This window comes from Cydia pomonella, chromosome 27, assembly GCF_033807575.1.
Source record: "Cydia pomonella isolate Wapato2018A chromosome 27, ilCydPomo1, whole genome shotgun sequence".
Taxonomy (NCBI): domain Eukaryota; kingdom Metazoa; phylum Arthropoda; class Insecta; order Lepidoptera; family Tortricidae; genus Cydia; species Cydia pomonella.
This window is the reverse complement of record NC_084729.1, coordinates 1,248,969-1,266,746: the sequence shown is the minus strand read 5'-3', so window position 1 is coordinate 1,266,746 and position 17,778 is coordinate 1,248,969. Positions and strand designations below refer to the sequence as shown.

The 17,778-nt window shown below is 37.7% G+C and overlaps 3 protein-coding genes across 4 annotated transcripts; 2 read left to right on the top strand and 1 right to left on the bottom strand.

Moving 5' to 3' along the window:
• Nucleotides 1-1,113: 1,113 nt before the first annotated feature.
• LOC133532383 (uncharacterized) lies at nucleotides 1,114-3,520 on the bottom strand. The gene is made up of 2 exons (XM_061870992.1): nucleotides 3,033-3,520; nucleotides 1,114-1,934 (listed from the first exon to the last, which is right to left on the bottom strand). Exons 1-2 carry the CDS (start codon nucleotides 3,418-3,420, stop codon nucleotides 1,249-1,251), a joined length of 1,074 nt encoding a protein of 357 aa, XP_061726976.1. The 5' UTR covers nucleotides 3,421-3,520; the 3' UTR covers nucleotides 1,114-1,248.
• A 220-nt stretch (nucleotides 3,521-3,740) lies between these two features.
• On the top strand, nucleotides 3,741-6,304 carry LOC133532382 (uncharacterized). The gene is made up of 2 exons (XM_061870991.1): nucleotides 3,741-4,009; nucleotides 4,768-6,304. The coding sequence occupies exons 1-2, from the start codon at nucleotides 3,832-3,834 to the stop codon at nucleotides 6,045-6,047; spliced, it is 1,458 nt and encodes a 485-aa protein (XP_061726975.1). The 5' UTR covers nucleotides 3,741-3,831; the 3' UTR covers nucleotides 6,048-6,304.
• A 3,358-nt stretch (nucleotides 6,305-9,662) lies between these two features.
• LOC133532385 (uncharacterized) lies at nucleotides 9,663-16,712 on the top strand. 2 transcript variants are annotated; one of them, XM_061870995.1, is made up of 4 exons: nucleotides 9,663-10,298; nucleotides 10,517-11,803; nucleotides 11,878-16,106; nucleotides 16,204-16,712. In XM_061870995.1, the coding sequence occupies exons 2-3, from the start codon at nucleotides 11,726-11,728 to the stop codon at nucleotides 16,054-16,056; spliced, it is 4,257 nt and encodes a 1,418-aa protein (XP_061726979.1). In that variant the 5' UTR covers nucleotides 9,663-10,298; nucleotides 10,517-11,725; the 3' UTR covers nucleotides 16,057-16,106; nucleotides 16,204-16,712. The 2 variants fall into 2 exon arrangements, with proteins under 2 accessions (XP_061726979.1, XP_061726978.1); XM_061870994.1 differs by having other exon boundaries at nucleotides 9,663-11,803.
• The last annotated feature ends 1,066 nt before the right edge of the window (nucleotides 16,713-17,778 follow it).

Genomic DNA, 17,778 nt, shown 5'->3' with positions numbered 1-17,778 from the left:
AATATAGGATGTTTGTGTCGAATTCTAGTCCAAGGTACCAATTTGTCGCTTACTAGATTTGCTTGTATCTTTATACGAATACCCTGTCAAAGCGTCCTTATGGCAAGCGACAAAGTGGGACTTTTTGCTTGGAAACGATTTATCTTAAGAATAACTACACATTCAACAAAACAACAAAAAATATGTTTTGACGGTAATGAAAATGAAGAATTTCATTACCGTCAAAACATATTTTTTGTCATTATTTTTACTCTTAACACATTCACTGCCAGATAAAAAACGGCGCACTACCCTAGAAACCGGTGGTCTATAGCTGCGTACAAAACAACCCGCCCAGCGGGTTGTCCGGCATCTGAACAGAGTTCACGAGCGCCCACCAGGTGGGTTCCTGGCAGTGAATGTGTTAATCTTCATTTGTTAAAACCTTTAGTTAAAAAGGTAAGAAAACAGTAAAAAAAAAAGAAACTTTCACTTCTAACATGTGTTCTATATTCTATAGGCGAGACTTGGGAGACTTGATTCCCTAAATTATAAAATTAAAATATGAATTTAAAAATAGTAATTGTAACACAACGTTGTCAAAATCAGATGGCGATTATATTGTTATTTTTAATTTATTGGAAAGTAATTATGGTTTCGTAATCAACGTGACCAAGTCTGCCCTAGAATCAAGTCTCCCCGATCTTCCCCATTCTATGTAAGATTGACATTGTATTATAAGTTGAGAACCGCCAGCCCGTATAAGGGTTAAACGTGATTTGATGCTTGGTTTTGAGAAGATCTGTTGGATATGAAGATATGATGCACGATCAAATGTCAGTAACAACAGGTAAATAATGAGGTTTAACTTGAGTTGTGCCGATTTCGAGAACGTTCTCCGTCTGTATGGGAAATATTCTCGAGAAAATTCCCCATACAACACGGAGAACGTTCTCGAGAACGACAGAACTCTAGTTTAACTAGTGATGTGCCGTCGAAAAGTTTCCAAATTACGAAATTTTCATATTTTTGTATCTTAGGAATTTATTTCACTCCTGTGAAATTTCCAACATTTTGGAAACTGCGCGACTTGCCCAACGTAACTGTATAAAATCAACCTTCAAAACTGAAAAGTTGCGTGTCTCCAACGTCTTATTGTATACCTAAGAAGAGTATATTTTTTGTAAATTACATGTGACTGTTAATAAATAAAAAAACTAAATGATATAAACGTCTCTTATTTACACAACAGCACAATGACAGAACAAATCACTTTTCCTCGCGCCTCCTAACCCGTATCCTCCCCGCATACTCTTCCTCCGTAAACTTTTTATACATGAGCTCGGGCGATCTCTTCATTCCCAACTCTAACCTCCGGAGCACTTCGGACTTTTCAAGACTAGCTTCTTTTAATAACTTCGTGGAGGCCGTGGCGGTTTTACTCACCCAAGCGTCGTAATAAGGCTTCGTATGTTGGTCTACAGATTCCGGTACCCATTTCGCTATTTCCGTAGGCATGGAATCCGCGCTTTTGAAAGACGGTGAAGGCTGAGGCACTGTTCTTTTACGCAGCCGTTTTGTGCTCTGAGTCGTTTTACTTTTTACAATAGGTATCATTGTAGGTATTTTTGACTTTGGTTTAGATTTAATGTCCTTAGGTATTTTTATGTGAAGCGGTTTGCGAGCGGTCTGCTCGACGAAGGTAACCGCCTTGTACACGCGCGTGTCCATTTTCGACGTAATAGTTTTTATCACCGGCCTTTTGTCTTTTCTAGTGATATTTTTCTCTGTTTCTGGGGGCGATTTTTTGCGTTCCGCCAAATCGTCGGGTTTGGACGAGCGTTTGAATTTTATAGCGCTGACGGCTCTATGTATTGAAGCTTTATCTGACTTTTTTGCATCTCGAAAATCTTTTGTTTTTTTTTCGACATACTCCAAATGATGTTTCGGCGGATCTGTAAAAAAACAAATAAGAAGCGAGCTAATATAGAAATCTGACGGCTAAAGCCTCATTTGGACGGTCCCAGAACTTTGCTATCATTGCTAACTACCAGAGACGGCACTAGGAGTGAGCGAGGTGGGCAACCTCGCGCCTCAAATACGTATAACTCTGATGCAACGTAATAGTTATTTGTGTCCCAAGGTAGGAAAAGTAGGAAATTGCGTGCCGCGGTTAAAATTGTCGCCGAATAAGCCGAAGGCGAGGGTGGCAAACATGCGGGATGGAATATACTACGTTTCTTCCCGTGGTGCGCATACTATTTTTCTGCTCAACGGAGGCGGAAAGCGGCATCTTCGTTTAGCGCAGAGGAGCAAAGTTGACGCTTTGTGCCCGGAGGGCAGAAAATTTATTCGTTATTTCCTGAGCCACCAGAGAGCCTCGCTAAATGTTGGTCTAATATTTTGGGCTGCGTTGCGCTATAGGTACCCTGGGAAGCTTCTATCATTCTCAATTTTATTGTCACGAGTGCAATAGAATACTTATATAAAATAAGTTCGGCCTGGCCAGCCACATTAGGGCTCATGCTAGACAACATTCATAATGATTATTTAGGGTCGCCGTCATCGAAAACGATGAAGACTATATTATTATACAGTTGTGTGCAATATAATAGCAGTACATAAGAAAATGTAAATTAAGGGAAAACTATAAGTTTAGATCAATAATATTGTATCTTTTTATATAATTATTCTGCATTACTTGATATTGTTTCAAAATTAACTGTAACCTTTACTTAAATGATATTGGAAGTAAAAAAAAAAATCATGAAAATCGGCTGTTTTTACTAAGTTGCGGAAATTCCTATAAAAACGTAAAACCCTACGAAAAAAATACAATTGTGTACTATAATTGTAATTTAGAATCTTTCCTATTATTTCCAATCAAAGCTTTACATCTAAACCCAAGTCACATCCAGAAAAAAATAAACTTTTCTATAAGACGATCTTCGTCGCAGAGTGTACTGCTATTATATTTCACACAACTGTACATACTCTGGGAAGTAGGTAGATATCTAATTATCCTATACCAAGTAGCCTACATATAGACTTACCATTTCTGACATCACATTGCAAGGTACTATTGAATTGACTCATATCATCGTTCTTCAACACTTGATGCCGCTTAAACGTGTATCTGTCCTTAACTCTCTTTCGAAAATCCAAAGTATTTTCCACACTAACATCAGCGTTTATAGTTTGATTCTCTAAGCTAAAAGGCAGAGACTCGGCAAACGTATTCGTCGAACGAGACACGAGATCTGTTTTAACACTTTCTGCTTTCGTTGTATTAAATAATTCTTGTTTAGATACTTTCTTGGGACTTTTCTTGACGTCGCCTCTATCGCGAGGAACGGACGAGTGAAGCTCTTTCTTGTTTCTTCGCATGTCTCCTCGATCTTTGTATAGTTGGATTATTCTATGATTTTTTTGCGTATTCATAGTTTAGCAATTGTACACGGTAATTTTGATAAGTGCCAGGTTTTTCTTGCTTGAAAATTTCATTGTGTTTGACTGTCTTTTTGACTTTTTGATTTGACCCACCTAGATTATGGTATTATTTTGAAAAAAAAAACAGCAGAACTGATCGGTCAAAGAAGAGGGTCAAACTACTCGATATAATGTGATAGTATTATAGACCTAATATATCTACGTGTAGAAGACGTACCTATTTTCCTCATTAAAAAAACGCTAAGTTTAAAATTACGAACCTTTTTTCTAAAATCTAATATCTTTCTTTTTTGACACTAAACTGTCATTCATTGTCATTACCATTAATGACAAAAAAACCAAAATGCGAGTAAAAAAATAATTGAAAAATATATAATTTCGCCGTAATGATTCATCGAAACTATGGAAGTATTATTTGGAGGGGCGTTGTTGAGGTCTAAGTCTTCGAACAGAGCCATCCCGAGTACCACCAACAAAACTAGAAATTTGAGTACAGGCGACGTGGGGTACAAGATGGAAAATATGAAAAGGCGTGGAGTCTACGTTGAGAAGTGGGTGAACCCTAAATTGCCCGCTGAAGGTAAATATTTGTTCTGTTCCTTCTGACCGCCGATAGTGGTGGATTAAAATCCCGGTAAAGGCATTTATTTGTGTGATGAGCACGGATATTTGTTCCTGAGACTTGCGGTGTTTTATATGTATTTATCTGAGTACCCACAACACAGTAAGCCTTCTTGAGCTTACTGTGGGGCTTAGTCAATTTGTGTAATATGTCCTATAATATTTATTTATTTATATTATGAATCAAACGGAAAACTTGTACAATATCGGGCATTTCACAAAAATGTCAGGGACGTCACGTGTACGGCAGCTATCTTAAAAACCCATATAATCTTAATAAGAAATCTGAATATACCGTTGAATTAAAAGCTAAGTTATGACGTTATCATGCCAAATATCGACTTCTTAGCCTTATTCGTGTTAAAAAAAGTTGCGTCGAGTACCTACCCGACATTTATCTGGAATGCCAGAATGCGCCGAAAAGCTAGCACTACGGTGGAAATATACAGGCAAGCTTTGGTTGCTTGAATGGTTTTTAGAGAATAAGTTTTTATTATTGCCACATATTACAGGTTCACTATAAAACAAAATGCTAATTACATAATAAAGAAGAAAAAGAATTATAATAATTTAGGATAGAGGGCGAAGAGACAGGGTTTTCCAGCCGAAGTTTTGCAGGCTGATGTTAACGAAAATAAAATAAATTCTGTAAGTGTTAGGCAGGTACCTATTAGATACATAATAGGTGCCTCCCTACAAAATTCTAATTATTTTCAGATAACAAAAGACATAAATCGAAAGCACAGCCAATTCCTCGGCCACAAACATCCAAATTGCTAACATCTGCCCCGAAAGAGTCCAACATCTCAACATACACCCGCCTCCTGGGCACTACAGACCCCGCGGTAAGATTCATCAAACGTAAAAAGAGGACCCTTCCTGAAAAGCTTCCAAAACAGAGCTCCAAAACATCCAAACAGTCAAAACATGAAAATAAACCAAGGAATATTGTGGAAGACAATAAAAACATGAACAAGTTCAGACAGAATCACGCAAAAGATGCGGAAAATATCACATCACCCCGAAAGGTGCTACAAACCCCTTCTACGTCTTCTAAATTAACCAGAGACTTGTCTTCTGATACTAACTGGTCCACCATCTTCCCGAAAAGAGATAACACTAATTTATTACAACAGTATATCTGCAATTATGATGAAAGTAAACCAAAGGACAACGATGATAAATTAAAAAAAGCCGAGGGTAAGAAAGACGAACAGATTTATACCTTTTTCAAAGACCTCATCGAGTCTGTTTACGACGAAGAAGTAGCTACAAATCCTGATGTACAGAGTGGGAAATCTTCTGATATCAAATTTGAGATAGACGACCCCGTAGCGCAGAAACTTCAGGAATATAATTCCAAGCAATATACAATTGAAGATAAGGATTTCGCGTACGATCAAAGTCGTGAGCTGGCAGATTATTACAACAATAAGTCGCGGTTAACACCACAAAAAAGCATTAAGCGAAGAAAGAAAAACATAAGAAAGTATACGTTTACTGATAAGTCTGCATACTCAAAAGAAGAAAGCAGGCCTAAAAAGCCTAATCTTCTGAACCTTTTGAAACAACAATTGGCAATAGATTTAACCATGCAAGAAGAACCTGAAAGCATGTACGAAGCGCTCCTGAACATAGCGAAAAATAAACGCAAGCGTAAACAAATATATTTCGAGACGACGAAAGAACCTAGCGATATAGAAAGGGTTTGTAGATTTAAGCGTCGAAATGTTTTGTCACCGAGCCCAAGAATGCCGAAAAGGGTGAGACAGACGAGTAGGTATGATTCAAAAACTACGGCTGGAATAAAGCGATTTGAATCGGATACTTCGATAGAGTTTGAATCTAGCCATTCGTTGGAAGTGCTCGGTTTTGATTATGATGTTATAGAGCCGGAGACGGAACCCTCGGAAATCGAGACGGCGATTAGTAAAATCAAGTCCATCACGAACTTGAACGAAGGCATCACCACAGTCACGCACCATTGGATATCTTAAATCATTGTTCTTTAGATAAGATAGGCAGGAGGGTTTTACAACCGTTACCCATATGACGAAAGAATAGGCTGTCCCAAAGACATCGAATTCTGATCACCACGATGTATGAAACAGTATTTTCGTGATTTGCTGTTGTGGTCCCATAGTAACAGTTCTTCCAGTATGACGTATTTGTAAAGTGTGGCCAAAAGTTATAAACAAACCCTGTATCGCATTTCACAAAAATGGTATAAATAAAACACAGTGCAACTTTGTAACAGTTTATTTATAGTTCATGTGAAAATCTGCTTAACCTTTTGAACTATAAACACAAACATCACTCAAACGCTAAGATCCCGGGCGCAAGGGAGCTAATATAACCTTACTCGAGTGAAGGTAACTTTGACAGCGTCCGCCATGACACCAATAGTTGTCCTTGGCGCTGTGGGCACGACTAGAAACGACTTTAGGTGTTCTTGGCGTTCAAAAGGTTGACTTAATTACTATAACATTGATTCTAACACTCTTTCAAGCCAGGAATATACTCGGCGAAAAGCGACGTCGGGTGAAGTGGCGCAACTAAGTATGGAGTGTATAGGTAAGGAGAACACTCTCGTATGAGGAACAGTTGCAAAAGTTCCAAATCTCTCCAGAGTGACGCTACAATAGCAGCAGAGTATGAAATGAAAATTGTAGCCTTAGAAAACTGCAGTATACAAAGCCTCAACTGTTTGCGTAGTCCAAAACAATTTTGTGAGATAACGTGAAAGGTTATTTAATTGTCGTTATCTGTTACTACCTTTACCCGCCATAGGCGTTACGTTGCCGGTCTTCGCTCGACATATCTAGCAATAGCGCGCGACACGTGGGTGAATTGGCGCGACGTTGCCGGACTTCGCTCGATGTCCGGCAACAGCGCGCGACACATGTCATCAGTGTGTATAATCATAAGTCGTGCGATGTCGCCACCCAACGTAGCTAGCGATACATTATCATAATCATTTGTTGATAGTAAAAAAAAGTTACAATAAGTAGGTACTAAACAATACCATATTTAGTAGGTATGTAACTACAACATTATAAAGTTTTTAACTTTAATTATATTATTAGCGGGACTTTGGTTCCCTAGTGTAGTGTATCCCTGGCTTAATCAGCAAACATTACAACTTGGATCTGCAAATGGTTACTAATACTATTATTTATTAGAAATGTGTCATAAGAATTAATTTTTACACACATATAGTTTACTGAATTCATCACCCGTTGACGTAAAACGTATCTAGGTATATTTTATCAGTGTGTAGTCTGTGCTACGCCTTGCCCTCACACATGTATACCACTCTATTATATAATATGTTACTTATGTTACTTTAGACAATATAGATCTATATCTCCAAACAAGTAGTGTGATTCGACCTCCCACCTCATGCGATCCAGCCAGGGTCGCCATGTGAGGTGACGTAGAGACAAAGAAAGTTCCGAGTATAAACGTATAATGGCTTAAATAACACGTACATGCTCTTATATATGTTGAGGGTATGCGTGTGTGTGGGTGAGGTGTAGCACACACTACAAGTGAATATTACAATATTTTAGCGGTAACTACTGAGAAAAATAATTCCCAGTAGTGGAAGTAGACTAGTTGTTTTTTTTCCTCAGTTGCTCCCAGTGGTGAGGAAAAAATTATTAGGGTGGTGGTTCACACTGGTGATAGCTAGTAGGAATAATCCGAAATATACCGCCTGGCAGTTTTTACCTCCATTATAAAACATTTCTTACTTATATTATTACATCGATCGTTAGAAATAATCTACACTTAAATGCTAAATTATATCTGCACTTATTTTATATTTACAAACCAGATACGTGTGTCGCGAATCCACGCGATTCCTAATAAGCGTAAGTAACAAACAACCTTTATATGATTATTGTATGTTGGCAATCCTGGGTAGATAAAAATGGCGGGCGAGAACAAACTTGACATTCTAATTTACAGAGTTATGGAAGAACACATGATGAAGGATTTGAATAGAGATGTAGTAGAAGTTAATTAGTTTGAAGATTGTGTGAGTGCTGTAAGCCAGAGAGATAATGTGTTAAGCCAGAAGGATCCCCCTGGTGAGTGCTTATGATTATTATAATGAGCGAAATATGTTGTGAGGTTAAGTAAGAGTAAAATCATGGTGGCAAGGGAAGGTCTATTGGGGAAGGTGGTAGGACCTCCAGGGACCTGCGGGTCCCACATAAGACGATGAGAGTAGAGAAACCGTGATGGCAATGAGTCGGATCCATTAAGAGGGGATTCACCACTATGAGTGGCTCTCGATCTGACTCATGGTGCCATCTACGGCTCTCATCTATAGTACTTAGTAAGCTCATGAAAGCTATTAACCTCTCAGCGTAAGTCACTCAAGTTCTTGTCGCACATTTAGATATTAAGGTAAAATATAAACTATATCATATATACATCATATGACAATTTATTATCTAATTGAGTTTGATGTGGCGACAGAATTGGTGGAGATGGCTGAGATAATTTGTTTTCCCATAAATCAGTAAAGTATATGAAATCATATCTAAATTATTTATCTAAGAACTCAGTTTTCAGCGACATTCATGAGTCCTAGTATAGGATATGCTTAGTATTTGCAGTTAAGAGCTTTTAGTAAGCATAGTTGAAGCAGTAACAAACATGCATCAATAAAGAATGCATGCAAAGTATTTGTAGTTAATAAGAACCTTGTATTAGGTACCGCTGAAGTATTAGCATTGATGAGTTCTCATTCATTAGAGGACATAATATAGAGCAAGAACCTTGTATTAGGTACCGCTGAAGTAGTAGCATTTATGAGTCCTTAAGAGCAAAGGGCACAAATTAAGAGCCTTGTATTAGGCACTGCTAAAGTATCTGCATATATGAGTCCTTAAGAGCAAAGGGCACAATATTAAGAGCCTTGTATTAGGCACTGCTAAAGTATCTGCATATATGAGTCCTTAAGAGCAAAGGGCACAATATTAAGAGCCTTGTAGTAGGCACTGCTAAAGTATCAGCATTTATGAGTCCTTAAGAGCAAAGGGCACAATATTAAGAGCCTTGTATTAGGCACTGCTAATGTATCAGCATTTATGAGTCCTTAAGAGCAAAGGGCACAATATTAAGAGCCTTGTATTAGGCACTGCTAATGTATCAGCATTTATGAGTCCTTAAGAGCAAAGGGCACAATATTAAGAGCCTTGTATTAGGCACTGCTAAAGTATCAGCATTTATGAGTCCTTAAAGAGTAAAGGGCATAGTATTGACCAAGAACCTTGTAATAGGTACCGCTGAGGTAGTAGCATTAATGAGTCCCTGTATGGGACATAGCAAAGTAAGTGAACATGAACCTTGTATCAGGTAATACTGAAGTTAATATTAGCAAAATTGCGTCCATTGCAGTGGACAATAAGAATAAACAAGAAATTAAATTAAAATGTCAAGATCTCTTGGGTTGAAACTTTACCAACAATAAGAGTGTTTGATAGCATTTATCGGTCAAAATAAAGGTTTCATATGGAAGAAATGAATATTGTTTCTCTCTCTCTCTCTCTCTCTCCTTCTATAGCTCTCTCTTCGGAGATTGTATTTTGAATGTGTTATTATAAGATTTTTGAGCAAAGGTGTGTGTTATTAAGATGAGTTCAAGGTTCCTAGATATCAAATAAGAATAATAATACTAATAACCATAATATATTTGTTGTTGTACTTAGTTTAAGATTAATTCTAGTAAATTATCGATTATGCGATAGATAATCGATATGTGTTTTACTATAGTTAATATAACGCTAATCGACGATTCGTTCATGAGCAATCGATTTGGTAATCGATATGAAATCTTGCACTGGTAACACTGGAGATTTTGTTTTCATTGTGCAAACCGTAACTTTGTTAAACTAATTCCTGTTCCTCATTGGCTAAACCGAAAGCTGAATTTTCTTATTGGTTGATGGTGGGAGCTGCGTGTCATTGTAATGAGATATCATTTTAAGTATTTGAAAACCTACTTATTAAACTAAATTGTTTATTTTTGTTGGACTAGGAAAATAAAGTTTTTACCGCCATGCCGGCAGCGTTCCCAGTATCCCAGTAAGATTCGAACAAGTTTGCGTGTAAAGTGTATAAGATTCCAGGAAAGTAAGCTACGCATAGTGAAATACAGCGATATACTTAAGATAGCAGCCGGTATTTTGGTTATATTGATGATATCAATACTTTTATATAAAAGAAGCCTCGAGGTAAGCAACAATAAATGAATTGTATTGTAAACTCATTGGCTAGAGCTGTAATGTAAATATGGAAAGGCCAATTACAAATTGATAGCTTTAGATAATTTCCATCATCGTTTGAGGAAACTTTATTTAATAATCTGTACAAACAAGTCACTTTCGGCCATTAGTGTAAAGTTATGAGTATTACGAGTTAATATCGCCATTTTGTTTTGGGTTATTTGCAGGGAGCAAGTTTATGAATACTTGCTCATTGTAATTTCACAAAATGGAAAATTTCTTGCGAGATCGATTGGAACTAAGAATAAAAAGACTTGATGAAAACTTAGAGAGCGCAGAGGCGCTAATATTAAAGTGTAATTCCGGAACGGACGTCATGGTACAAGAAGTAATGAAATTACAATTAAGTATGAAACAATCTCTGAATAGTATCCAGTTGGACATTGACAAATATATTGTAACAAATAATGAAAATACAGATATTTTACGCTCTGCACTCGAGAAGCAGATGAAAGCAGAGGAGCTTCTTATAGAATTGGAATTAATTCTCAATATTCATTCTAATTCTCATAATAAAATCTCAACAAAAACTGTGAAACTTCCTAGAATTGAGCTGCTCAAATTTGATGGAGATATTCTGAAATGGACGGAGTTCTGGGACCGGTTCACGGCCAATGTACACTCCCAAAACTTAGACGATGTCGAAAAGTTGGCTTATCTGATAAGTTTACTGGAAAAGGAGGCCAAGGAGGCAGTCCAAGGCCTAACAATGACAAATGCTAACTACCAAGTAGCAATAGACACACTTAAGACCAGATATGGGAGTACTCAACAAGTAATTGATTCGCATTATGAAGCCCTAAATAGAACTAGTCGCTGCGAATATACAGCTGAAGACTGTAGGAAGACATTAAATAAAATCGAGAACCATTTAAGAGTACTTTCATCACTAGGGGAGAATATAGAGAGCAATTCATTTAGGAGCATTATATTAGACAAATTTCCAGAGAAGGTAATCTACGAACTTAACCTATTATTAGTGGATGACCAAACAATAGCGGGGATCAGAAATACATTAAACAAAATTGTGGTGGCATTGGAGAAGTCTAAGACTAATCCACCGCTACAAAAGGACCATACTGCCACCACAGATGCCTTCATTTCAATAGAAAACAGACCTCGATACCACAGAGGGAAAAGGATACACACACAGACAACATCCCTTCACAAAATGGATAACACACCCAGGAACAACAATAGGAAAAGACCAGCTAAGTCTAATACTGACAGAGAAATGAAGAAACCCAAGTTGAGTTGCATATTTTGCTTGGGACCGCACTTTAATGATACATGCCCATCTTATAAGACACCTGATGACAGAAAGAAGAAACTATCAAACCGATGTTTTATGTGCTTAAAGTTAGGGCATCGTGCACATGAATGCAGGAGACATAAGAAATGCTATCACTGCAAGGGCAACCACAACCGAGCCCTATGCCCAAAGAGAGAACCAGGTAAGAGTGAACCACACCATGCTGTTACGCTGAACTCAACTGGCCAATGTTTTAAGCGGAAATCTTTTTTACAGACTGCAACAGCGCAGGTGGTTCACAAAACCAAGACCCTAAATTGTAGACTCCTTCTTGACTCCGGTAGTTCAAGAAGCTATATTACCACGGACTTGGCAAAACACCTGGATTTGACATCAGCAAATGTAGACTATTTACTAATATTTATTTTTGGAACCGACAAGCCTAATGAGACTTTGAGTCCTTGCACAGATATTACTATCAAGACAAAAAGAGGAGTAGAAAAAAGTATCCATGTGAATGTTGTTCCTCGCATTACTGATAGGATACCAATTCAAGAGATTCCTAAAATAGATATTGTGGATATACCAGCAGATAGTTACTCAAAGAATCAATCAGTAAACATGCTCATTGGTAACGATTACTACTTCTCCTTTATCAGGAATAACAAGATACAGATTGACACCGATCTTTACCTAATAGATACAGATTTCGGATGGATCATGTCTGGACACCATGATAAGGACAATCAAGAGAATGATAACATCTTAGCAGTTGTTACCTACTACCAAAACAATGTAGGATGTAAGTGTTACACAGAACCTGACCTCCCTTTAAGACATTCGGATTTAAAGTTCCTTTGGAGTTTAGAGAACATAGGAATAACTGACTCAGTAAAGGGTACTAGAGAGGAAGAGGCAGTTAGAAACTTTAATGACACTGTCAAGTATCAAGAAGGTCGTTACTATGTAAAATGGCCATGGACAACATACCCACCACATGTACCTACTAACTACGGGTTAGCATACGGAAGACTCAAGGGATTAGTACAGCGATTGGATAAGCCCACACTGCAAGAATATAATGAAATATTGATGGAACAACTTAAGGCCGAGATAATAGAAGTTGTCCAAGTGGATTCAGATGTTCGAAACCAGTCTGTGCCTCCAATTAACTACCTGCCACATCATATAGTAAAACAGAGTACCAAGCGCGGTCGTATAGTATATGACGGTTCAGCAAGGTTAAAGGATCAGCAAAGCCTTAACGAGTGCTTGTATAAAGGACCTTGTATGCTTCAAGACCTGACGTCTCTGCTCCTGAATTTTAGAATACATAAAATAGGTATAATTGCAGATGTTGAAAAGGCCTTTTTGCAAATTGGTCTACAGGAAGAAGACAGGGAAGTGACAAGATTCTTATGGCTAAAGGACATCAACAAACCACTATCCGATGAAAACATACTACACCTAAGATTTTGCAGAGTGCCTTTCGGAATTATTTCCAGCCCTTTCTTACTGACGGCAACTATACGTTACCACATTTCTCAAAAGGATAGCATGCTACTCAAGAAGGTAGCAAATAAGTGTTATGTTGATAATTTGGTGACTGGCACAGACACTTTAGAAGAAGCTGTCCAACTATATGATGAATCCAAGAAGGCATTCGAAGAGCTCTCTATGAACCTAAGAGATTGGACATCAAATGATAAAGCTTTCAGTCGAAAAGTACCACAAAAATATAGAGCTAAAGAGTCAGACAAAATCAAAGTCTTAGGGTTGCTGTGGAATAAAGAGCAAGATGTACTTACTTTGAACATAAATAAAGAAGTGTTTACTGATAGATCAACAGACAAAGTTACAAAAAGAGAAGTTTTAAGTATATTAGCATCATTATATGATCCTTGCGGTATAGTCTCTCCACTACTTATGCCAATAAAACTGTTTCTTCAGGAATTATGGAGAAAAGACTATAAATGGGATTCACCAGTATCGCAGGAGCTGTTACTAAAGTGGAAGAAAATTGAGAAGAACCTAAGTGATATAAAAGAAGTTGAAGTACCACGATATGTTGAGGCAAATGTCAATAAAGGATCTGAAAATGAGTTACATTGCTTTGCAGATGCAGCTAAAGACTCATACGCAGCTGTTGTATACTTACGGTCAAGTGACGGCTCCAACATTAAGACATCATTTTTATTGTCAAAAAATAGAGTTGCTCCATTGGATAAGAAAATGAAAGATGGTAAGAAAACTGAAAGAAAAATGACTATTCCACAATTAGAACTACTCGGCTGTGTTATTGGAAACCGCTTACTGACATACATAAAAGAGACTATAGAACTCCCCATTACTAGACAATACCTGTGGACAGACAGTTTAGTGGTTCTCAACTGGATTCACTCGAATAAGCTTTTACCACCATTCATAGCCAACAGAACAGAAGAAATAAAGCGAAATGTTGGCTTAGAAACATACTATGTAAATACTAAAGAGAATCCAGCTGATATTGCAACGCGACCTGAACTTTGGATTCAAAAGAAGAGTGTATGGCTAGAAGGACCAGCCTTCTTGTCCAAAGAAAAGAGTAAATGGCCAAAAGATATTCATCTTAAAGGCCATCAAGAAGTAGCATCTTTTCCTGCAGTATTAGAGGGTCCAAAGGATCAGTCTTCAGATATTGACATACCTTTGGAATCGGTTAATGATAATGAACAAAGGTCTGACCACAATGAAGTAACATCTCAGGTTAAAGAAATAAAAAACCTGCAACAAAGATTCTTTCCAGATGAAATAAAAGGCAAACGGACAGACCTCAGTAGAAATCTTGGGCTATTTACAGATGTTGACGGATTGTTGAGATGCAAAGGACGAATGATGCATGCTAATTGGTCGTATGACATGAGGTATCCAGTTCTTTTGCCTAGGGACTGCGAATTCACAAGGAAAGTAGTAAAAGAAATACATGAGAAGAATTACCATGTAGGAGCATCTCATACTCTCGACTTAGTTCGCCAGCAATACTGGATTCCAAAAGGAAGACCGGTTGTGGAGAGAATACTAAGAAAATGTACTCGATGTGTAAAGCACGGTGGAGGCCCGTACCCACTACCTCCAACACCGGCTTTACCAGCAGAACGTGCGAATTATAGCACACCATTCACTTATACCGGACTTGATTATTTTGGACCTGTCTATGTGGCAACTGAAAATGGACAGCAAAAGAGATGGATTTGTCTTATGACTTGTTTAGCTGTAAGAGCAATACATTTGGAAGTTGTTAAGAATTTGACTGCAGATGAGTGTATTATGGCACTGAGAAGATTTATGTCAACAAGAGGAGTACCAGTAGCCATAGTCTCGGACAATGCACTATACTTCAAATTGAGCTCTGAAATCCTGAAGAGTGACTACTGCATCAAGAATAACATCAAATGGAAATTTATTCCCCAATTAGCGCCATGGCATGGTGCATTTTATGAAAGATTAGTGGGGTTAGTGAAGCATTGTATGAAGAGAACTTTGGAGAAACTGCTACTGAATGACACACAACTTCTTACTGTCATTAAGGAGATTGAGGCTGTTGTTAACAGTCGGCCTTTGACACGAGTAGGTCCTGACATGGATATAGTTCTGAGACCATGTGACTTTCTATCTCTAGGACGTTGTCTAAACTTGGAGATATCAGAGAGTTATAGACCTGACCAAGATGACACTCGGGCGAAACAGAACTTGTTAGACAGTTGGAAAAGAGGTCAGAACATGTTGAAGCACTTCAAAAACATGTTTATAAATCAATACTTGACAAGCCTAAGAGAAAGGTACCAACATAGTCATAAACAACCAAGGGTGAAATCACACAAGGAACCGAGTGTTGGAGATCTAGTTCAGATAAAGGGCGAATCTAAAAATAGAAACACCTGGAGGGTTGGCAAAATCGTCCAACTAATAAGAGGTTCCGATGGATACTGTAGAGTGGCTCAAGTTCAAGTAGGAGGAAGTATTTTCACAAGGTCTATCGGGCACCTGTATCCCTTAGAATTGGAAGAGCCACCTTCGGCACCAGTAGAGACGATTGAGACGGTAGAGCCTCAGCCAAGCGTTATAGACACTATACAAAACGAACTTGGTACTACTGATATAGATGAGATGCTAGAAGAGACTGAGCAAAGAGAAATCTCGACAGAAAGTCAAGGAAGTGCAGATATAGTTTCTAATCATGACACAGAAGAGAGAGAGAGTAACACAGAAAATTCTGAGGAGAGGATGTCAACTACATCACAACAACCAGAAGAGGATAGTTTAAAGACTTCTCATCCAACCGATATCATTAGTGATGTACCCGATATAGAGACGCAAGAAGAGAGTCAACCACAAGAGGTGACGAGGCGAGCTGCGGCTATTCGAGCACGAGAAAAGATCGCACAATGGACTCGTCAGCTTTTCGCCTTTTTGTAAATCAGCCTCGTAGCTGGGAGTGTCGCGAATCCACGCGATTCCTAATAAGCGTAAGTAACAAACAACCTTTATATGATTATTGTATGTTGGCAATCCTGGGTAGATAAAAATGGCGGGCGAGAACAAACTTGACATTCTAATTTACAGAGTTATGGAAGAACACATGATGAAGGATTTGAATAGAGATGTAGTAGAAGTTAATTAGTTTGAAGATTGTGTGAGTGCTGTAAGCCAGAGAGATAATGTGTTAAGCCAGAAGGATCCCCCTGGTGAGTGCTTATGATTATTATAATGAGCGAAATATGTTGTGAGGTTAAGTAAGAGTAAAATCATGGTGGCAAGGGAAGGTCTATTGGGGAAGGTGGTAGGACCTCCAGGGACCTGCGGGTCCCACATAAGACGATGAGAGTAGAGAAACCGTGATGGCAATGAGTCGGATCCATTAAGAGGGGATTCACCACTATGAGTGGCTCTCGATCTGACTCATGGTGCCATCTACGGCTCTCATCTATAGTACTTAGTAAGCTCATGAAAGCTATTAACCTCTCAGCGTAAGTCACTCAAGTTCTTGTCGCACATTTAGATATTAAGGTAAAATATAAACTATATCATATATACATCATATGACAATTTATTATCTAATTGAGTTTGATGTGGCGACAACGTGAAGATACTTATGAAGTAAATGAACAATACGAAACCGAAGGAATTTAGCTGCATATTTTTCGTAGCAAATTAAATGCGAAAATATCTATATTTTTATCAATTAGAAAATAATTAAAGTGTCATCAAAATGACACTTTTTGGTACATGGAGATTCCATTCCTTACCTCCACCTTCCATACAAATATCCTTATATTGATAGACGTCAAAAAGTGAAAAAGTTCAAATTCTTACAGTTTTACAAATAGCGTTTACATTTTATGTGCAAACACATACAAGACATCGAAAAAGAAATAATATAAAATTATGAAATTGACCTAAAGTCATATAAATAACATTTTGCCCTTCTTTTGGCCTCAGAAATGCGTGGTTAAAATTGCACAGCTATAAGAGTGTATTTTTGCGTGCATCGTTATGGAAGATATTTTGACATGACAACTGTCAAATACAAGTTTTAATTTATCACTATGGAGTGTGGAATTAAGAGGAGTGATATCGCTTATGGTAGAACTGTTGCAAAAGTGTCCAGCTGTCAGCTATACATAATAGTTCCAAATCTCTCCAGAGTAGCGCTAGAGTAGCTAAGAACCTAGGCGCTATTGACGGAGTGAAGTGCGCTGTCTATGATTTGATTTTTTTGTTCAAGTATTCTAGGTATTGTAGCGCCACCTATTTAAGGTTTTTTGATGACACTTTTTGGTACATGGAGATTTATTTCCTTACCTCCACCTTCTGTATTTATCACTTTACCATATCACTAATAGAAAATAAATATAAACATTTTTATACGAAAACACAAACGAAAAAAAATACATGTAAGAAAAGACCTAATATTCCGATGAGACCATTCCTGGACATATTTTATTTTATTTTTATTATTGTCGATTTTATTTTTTTGTCAGATTTTGATAAAAAAAACTTTGAAAAGCTCTTATTCTGGTCGGAATAAAACACGAAATCCAAATTTGGGACAAACAAAAATTATGGAGATTCCCACTGAGTATTGGAAAATTCGATACGTTTCCCTTTCCGTAATTCAGTGGAAGATTCTGTAGGACA

Coding starts and splice junctions, on each gene's coding strand:
- LOC133532382 (XM_061870991.1), top strand. CDS start 3,832: ATGGAAGTATTATTTGGAGGGGCGTTGTTGAGGTCTAAGTCTTCGAAC. Junction 4,010..4,767: donor CCCTAAATTGCCCGCTGAAG/GTAAATATTTGT, acceptor AATTATTTTCAG/ATAACAAAAGACATAAATCG.
- LOC133532383 (XM_061870992.1), bottom strand. CDS start 3,420: ATGAATACGCAAAAAAATCATAGAATAATCCAACTATACAAAGATCGA. Junction 1,935..3,032: donor GCAATGTGATGTCAGAAATG/GTAAGTCTATAT, acceptor GTTTTTTTACAG/ATCCGCCGAAACATCATTTG.
- LOC133532385 (XM_061870995.1), top strand. CDS start 11,726: ATGAATGCAGGAGACATAAGAAATGCTATCACTGCAAGGGCAACCACA. Junction 11,804..11,877: donor ATGCCCAAAGAGAGAACCAG/GTAAGAGTGAAC, acceptor TCTTTTTTACAG/ACTGCAACAGCGCAGGTGGT.